An 8037-nucleotide genomic window follows, 5' to 3' on the forward strand; every position below is an offset into this window, starting at 1 on the left:
TCAAGCATTCACATTGTATCGGTACAATAATGTCTTTGTTACATAATCAAAACACTTATAGCTATGAAAAATAATTAGGTAGAACAAAACAAGATTTCAAGAAAAAAATAAAAATATTCACATAAAATTCTTATGTAAATCATGTAAGTGAAAAAACAAAAAAACAAACATAGATCACTCACGTTGCATGTCATTAAAATAAAGCTGTTGAGTTAAATTCGTTAAAAACCACCAAAAAAATGTATGCAAAAAAAATCTACAAACGCCAATGATAATATTATTTACCATAATGTGTATTAGTAAGATGTGATAGCCATGATATTTTTATGGTGAACCCAAATAATCATTTCATATTATTTATTCAAATTTCTTCCTAGGTCATTCGGATACAATTCAAAAATTTATCTGTTGTATTTTTTAATTTTGGAACATCCCTTCACTCTACAAAGGCACCATTAAAAGTGAATCTAGACACATAAACCTTTCGAATATATTCGTTCAGAAGGACAACAAAAATCTGAATATGTTAATGTCGTTTAATGGTGTTTAGGGAAAGTGTAAGAAAGTATGTTTAATTTAAAGGTAAAAACTCCAAATCAAATCTTTTGAATTAATAAAAAATGTAAGCAAAAATAAACTTTTCTAATTATAATGTATTTATGGTAGAAGATTTTTATGATATTTTCTTATTTCTCGTCCATTTATTTGGTTATTATAAATAACATTTGTACGATATTTTAAATAATCGAAATCTTATTTATAATTTTAATTTATAATTTTAAACACAAATCAATATTAAAAAACATATTTTACGAAATATACTCAATTCAACTAATTTTTTAATTTTTTGATTTATTTATATTTGTGATCTATGCGTACAAATATATTACATGACTCGCTAAATTACGAATTTTAATGTTTGTAACTAATTGAAATCGTAAGAATTCTACATTTTTCCATATTATATGCACACCAAAACTCGATGGATAGAAATTATTCCGAAAAGAAAGAGTGAATGCTGAGAGTTTTCATACGCCGATTATTTTATAAAATTGACTGGTTAGGTTAAGTTAGTAACTATTTATGAGTGTCCATACGTACACAAAAATATATACTGATAAAGCAATCATAATAGAAAACAGACTCGTTTATACCGGTCGTTGTTCTAATATCGCTTTTCGCAATAATATACGACTTTTCGGATAGAATTTTAACATTTAAGCGACGTTTTATACGTGTACTCTTCGGGGCGTATCTGTGTACCCATTAAGTATTTAAAAATGATGAATAATGTGAGGGTACACGGGAAAAGACTTGACACTACATCTTGTGCACCCGTGTACACGTAGTACTCGTATAAATAAATACAATGTACAATACCAGTAATAATTAAGTGTTAATGTATATGATTTGTCAATGCAAGTTATCCATCCATAAGTACTCGATTGGCACATTTGCATCAGTGATTCGGCTTTCAACACCTAAAATGTCATATTATTGTAAATAATTCATTCGTCGAATTTTTGTCCGCACACTCAGCGCACGAATGGCCGTATTTCTGAAACGTAATAAACAGTTAAACATGAATACTACACGAGTACACAATATATATTTATATATTACGTTATCTATCTTGGTACTGTTTTATAATTCAGTATAAAATGTTATCACAGTAGGACTTTAGTAAAATTGAGTTAATAGTTTATAAGTCTACAGAAATTACAATGAAAACGAAAAATATACAAGGAACATAATTTTTCTAAAATTATTATATATATATTTATTTATTTTTTTATCATCACTAAAACATACGTATTATATTACCATTTTTTAAAACATCAAATAAAACACGTATGACTAAACTAATCGTTCAAGTGGTGAACTTGAAAAGAAATGTTTAGCTAATTTTTTATAATTACCCTATATATATTGTTGTAATTCAAGAACAAAAAATAATAAAAATAACAAATAAGGTATCATTTTAACGCTGAATCTTTCCGATGCATTGCATATATGGGTATGCTTGCATCTGCACATGTTTGTATAATGTCCCAAAAGTCATTAGAACCATTATAATAGCATTATATGTATTCGATTTTATCTGGACCGTGAAACGGATAAGCAAAGCAATTTTACTTTAATTTTCTCGCTATTCCATCGTTAGTCACCGTTATTTTAAAACCCAGAACCCAGCGTTCCATTGTCTTTTTATATTCATATATATATATATACAAATAATCTCTGGAGAAATTTACAAAATACGTGTATTACATTACTCATACTGATATAGAATAAGTATAAAAATAAAAATTAATCACTATCTTAATGGTATTGTACGCACACCGATGACAAAATGAAGAAATTGTTGATTTTATCTGATTGAAATTGAATTAGATAGGTCATTGGAATAGTTTTGGGGATTCAACTTTACCAAACACTCACTCTTGCCAAGGTATCCTAGGTACACCTTGGATATGTAGTTCGCCTCTGTAGTTAGATTATGTTCAATAGTGTTCCTAGTTTCTGAATGTGTAATCACCGGGAAAATCTACAATGCAACTGCTGCGCTATAATTTCCAAAATACGGACCAATCGATTAAAAAATACCTAAAGTTTCTTTCCCGAACAATCCTCGGCTTAATAAGCTAATAACTAAATGTGAATTAGACGCCTTTAAAAATAAATTGTATAATTTGCGCACATAGTACAGCAAACGATGCACGATTTGTCAACGTCATCGATTAAAAGGAAAATTCCATATCTTTCAGTGAGGATTTGAAAATTTTTGCTAATTTTTATTTTTTTTTTAATCCAAACAAAGTACTTAACGAAAATGGGTTTCAGTCGTGTCTTTCCATAAATAACCAAAAATAGTCAAGATTGGTTGTGTCGTAAATTCTTCCACTTCTTCATCATTTTTCGATTGAAAAATCTACAAAATCAAAAAGTGACCTATGCGAAGTTTTGAGAACAACCCGTATTGAACATAAGTAAATAGATTAGGTCATAATTATTTTTAAAGGATCACTTTTACTTATTCCATGTTTAAAAAAATTTTTAAAAAAATTTTTCAGACCACTTGAAATTCAAAATCTTCAAAAATGCATGGTCCTTCAAAGTTTACTTGAAATGAGAATTAAGAATGTAGATGTTTACTTACCATCCATTTTTATGGATATATTAAGTAAAAAATAAATATAGTTTTTAACTTAATTTATTTTATATATAAAAAATGCGATTTCTATTAGATTAATTTAAACTACTTACTCGTAATTATATTTAATATTTTGATTTAAAAAAATATTTTTTAAATAATACAATGTGTAGCAAATTGATATGAAATGATATAAGCATTTAATGATAATTTCATATCTATACAATTATTATTTTGAAATTCGATTTTGTCATAAATACCGATACGCCGTAAATTTTTAAGTTTATATTATATCTTTTCGTCAGTTTTTCATAATTATTAAGATAACTACTAGGGAATTTGTAAGATAATCCTGATAAATATATCAACAAATTAATACTTCCTATCAGATTTTTTTTATGACTAATAATCGGAGCATCCTTTCTGGTCAAAATTGTGTACACAGACTCAAAAATAAATAGTGAGTGATAAAATTATTTGTGATTATAAGAGATGAGAATTCAAATCTTGGTTGAAATTTTAAATTTTTACAATTTTTTCTCCGTTTTTCACAATTATTTGGTAAACTGTTGAGAAATTAAAAATATGAACTACTTCAAGCATCAGTTGGAAATTCAAATATTGAACCTATTTCCTATGTTTGAAATTTAATTTTATGATGAACAAAGCACTCTTTGTAGTCAAAATAATCTTATACATAGATACAAGAAAAAAAATATAAAAAAAAAAAATTAAAATCCACCCAGTTTTTGTAGTTAAATTATTCATGTTCCCTATTGGAAACCAAGTCAAAACACCGTAAAATAAAATACTCAATTCTTATATATGGTTTCGTCTCATTAACTTGAAAATAAAAATTATTTTCGTATTACAGCCATCCGTATTGAATATAATTACAGTTAAACTATGTTTAGTATAATTACACGCCACAGCGTTGTTTTACAAGTATAAGGAAAAAAACGAGGAAAAATATAAATATCGTGCTTGCCCAAAACGTATGTCTAAAATACTCACATACGCGGTAAAAATAAAGAAAAGCAAAATGGGAAAAAAACCGATATCATATTCTATCCAGGTACACACGGTGACAATTACTAAGGCGAAATATATGTATATATGTGTATCCGTTTACGGAACTATACATGTACATAAGGTTCCCTATTTCCAACGAATGTTTATACAGATAACGTTTTAGAATTCTAGATCGAGGGTGACAGTTTTTTAATAGAATATACCGGCTGACGACGAAGCTGTGCATATGAGTATTTCAATTTTTTTTTCATATTATTACTCCCACAGGGATTAAAACATTTTTATTTTTTTTTAATTACATTTTATTATTACGTGTATAATGTTCGTACTCAAAAAATCCCTCACTATGCCTGTGAAGTTTTCGTGTTGAATATAACTTCACTGTCAAAAAAAAAAAAGAAAAAAGGTTAACTAGTTGAGACGAATATTTTAAATTTTAATTTCAGACCTCATAAAACATAAATCGAATTAGACACTCAATAAAATAAAATCTGAGAATTATTCAAAATATCTATGATTATCAATTCAAATCAAACTCTATATGATCACTGATCTTTACAAGCGTATTGCGTATCACATAAACTTTTTTTTTTGTAATAATATTATTATATTATTTTCTTTTTCAGAGCCTACTACCGAAATACTTGGTGGTCCGGAGCTGTTCATCGATCAGGGTAGCACGATAAACCTCACCTGCTTGATACAATTTGCCCCCGAACCACCACCGACCGTTGGATGGACGCACGAAAAACAAGTAAGTGAAACAATATTGACTAAGAAGAATAGTCATTTATCGAATTAGGTTTTCGAAATGATACATTTTGCTACATGTTTTTTTTTTTTTTTTATGTACGTATGTGCGGTTCACAGCCCATAAATTTCGATTCTCCACGAGGCGGAATCAGCCTAGTAACGGAAAAAGGGTCGACCACCAGCAGCAGATTATTAATTCAAAAGGCGTCGTCTTCGGATACCGGCTACTACTCTTGCGATCCGTCAAATGCAAATTCGGCCACCGTCAGAGTTCATATATTAAACGGTCGGTGGCCTTAAATTATACTTAAAAACATTCGACTGTCCGTTTTATTGGTGTTCTCTCCTATTATTACACATTTTTATTCTTTTTTGGTAGTATTTTATGTTTTCTCATAGTAAAAATTTTGTAATATTAAAAACTAAATATTATTGGATACATTGCGTAAACAAACCAAAGGTAATCAAAAGTTTAAAAATCAAACGAGTCACTCCTTTAATATTGTTAACAGACGTTGGTGTATAGACCACGATGTATATGATATTAAGTACGTCTTGGTGAGAGACACAAATTTCAACTAAAATAACAAATGTTCCATTTAATACAAAGTGTGTTTAATTACACGATTTCAAGCGACAAAAAACTGTGATATTAACAAATAATAACAACTATATAATACGGCTATTTTGATTATTTTTATTATTATGTGTTGTACGACGTAATCAATTATTAAATAACGAATCTTTTCGCTATGCACAAGCTATTTGCCTTGATTAGATCGAGAACCCAATGTTTTTCTTTTTCTGCGTTTTCTATAAGTCTGGAGTGGCTTCAGATCGGGGATTCATTAAACCACTCTTAAAATAGAAAATTAGAATTCAGAACTTTTTAGAATCTCCCCCTTCCTCCATTCCACTATTATCTTAGTCTGGGACCACCCTTATTTTGCCAAAATATGGTATATTTTGGCAGAATAACTACCATATGAAAGACTATTTACTGTCGATATTCACTAATATTTTCGTACTCGCGTGAACCACATGCAGGTCTCTGGATCACGTCGGAGAAGGTGCCGAACGCATTTTAATCTCAGCCTGTTCGAGTGTATGAACATAATAACGACAACGATAAAAATGTACTTACTTCCTCGGAAATATCGTTTTAAACAACCCCCGATTCCGGTCGTATCTAATAATCCATAATACGTACATCGGTACGCATATCGTGGTTAAGATAATAATCGTAACAATAATGATATTAATCCCGAGCGGTTCAATCCCATTGTACCGAAGTCTGTCGTTATTAATCACAATTGGTTGCAGAGCGGTGTGAATATATTATATAACACAACGCACTGAAATATTGCCAAACTCCGAAGAATGGATCGCACGTTTTCAGAGCTCCGCCACCGCCGGTTTTGATAATAATGTATTATTATTGTAACGAGAACACAGCCGCTATTGTTCCAGTGCTAGCACACTATTATTATTATTATTAGAACGAAAACAATAATAATAATAATATATATATATATATATTCTTAACATCTATAAAATATGAGAACCCGCAAGTGCCACACGTTGAACCGGTAAATCCCGTCATTTTTCATCAGACATGAGTGCCCTTGATTTTTGATGGAAGGGGCTGGGAGAGGGTAGGCAATATCTAAGAAAAAAAATATATGACCACTCAGCGCAAACAAGACTATCGATGTTACTAGCCGTTGTAGTAGTATTTATAACGCGATCAGATGCACTCTGGTAGATTTTTACAAATATGTAATTAAATAAGTACAATTACAAGCATACGATTATAATGACATTACTTAAGAATCGTATATTATTTTTTTTTTAATTTATTATGAAATGGCTTATTACGTGATTGGATACAAAACTAATTGAAATCATCTTTTACGTATAACAATATATTATAATATTTGTAGATTTTTTTTTTTTAATATCAAAAAATAACTAATCTAGATCTATCTGAAACCCGATAAACCAACATTTGATATGCGTGTATCTTTTACTACAGCTCATATTTTTGAATGACGAATGAATAAAGTTCAACATCTATAATTACATTTCAGTTTTCAATTTTTTCGATTCAATTATTATATTAATTATAATAATAAAAACAATAATAATGTAGTTCACTTATAAACTATTTTGTAAATATATTTAAATAAATTTAATGACTACATTTTCTTTTTTCTTGATTAAAACTGACTTTTTTTAAAATCCACTAAAAATCAAAATCGTATTCATAAAATTGGTGACATTATGAAGTACCTGATATAAGCACTAAATTAAAATTAAAATCTAAGGTAGTATATTTTGTCCATATTAGTCTTATTAGTTATAATGGGTCAAAAACATATATATAGTTTTTGTTTTTTGCTTCAATACTGCATTAAGAATTTTCATTAATAACTGAATAAATATATATTCAAATTATTAAAAAAAAAATCAAGGTTGCATTATCACAATCTTAGATAATTCCTTAAAATCAGGAACTAATTTCATGATTCAAAAAGACAAAGATAAGAGGACTTTAGTAATTACCTTATTTTCTGACAAATACATTAAAAGAGTATGCATGAACTCACCTGACTTTATTCAGACCGTTTTATCAAGATGACGTCACTATGCCGTTACGTATTAATTTTTCCTCATTATACATTTTCAGGTGAACACCCGGCCGCAATGCACCATGGCCAAGGCAGCATTCCGTTATGCCCTCCAATTGTAAGCGCTATGATCGTACCGTTTTTGCTCATCTTCACTGCCAGAGACCTGTAGTATTGGAAACACTTATCAATTCAAAATGTACATTTAATACATACATGCACATATAAATACAATACATATTATGTGTGCATATGTTGAGAAATATTTATTTATAATACTATTATGTATTTATGTTTAAAAACAATATATTGCAAAATTGGAAGATCTGCGAATAAATAAAAATAAGAAATTTAATCTCGATTGTAAAAACGCATGCACTTTTTGCAGTAATACGCTCAAAAATGTGCGATAACTGTTTCCGTTTTGAGTGTTATCACAACGGAAAACATTTTATCAGAATTAAACAA

General features: G+C 28.9%; 1 protein-coding gene across 3 annotated transcripts in view; it reads left to right on the forward strand.

The window, feature by feature from the left end:
- The window catches only part of LOC112679627 (zwei Ig domain protein zig-8-like), a 345073-nt gene extending 337236 nt beyond the window's left edge, over positions 1 to 7837 (forward strand). For all 3 annotated transcript variants that reach the window (XM_025549512.1, XM_025549511.1, XM_025549513.1), the window contains 3 exons: positions 4813 to 4940; positions 5057 to 5225; positions 7629 to 7837. In XM_025549512.1, the coding sequence (XP_025405297.1) occupies positions 4813 to 4940; positions 5057 to 5225; positions 7629 to 7741 (410 nt within the window). In that variant the 3' untranslated portion in view covers positions 7742 to 7837. The remainder of the gene's footprint in view (positions 1 to 4812; positions 4941 to 5056; positions 5226 to 7628) is intronic.
- Positions 7838 to 8037: the final 200 nt, after the last annotated feature.

Source organism: Sipha flava, unplaced genomic scaffold (genome assembly GCF_003268045.1).
Source record: "Sipha flava isolate LNK unplaced genomic scaffold, YSA_version1 165_pilon_pilon, whole genome shotgun sequence".
NCBI lineage: Eukaryota > Metazoa > Arthropoda > Insecta > Hemiptera > Aphididae > Sipha > Sipha flava.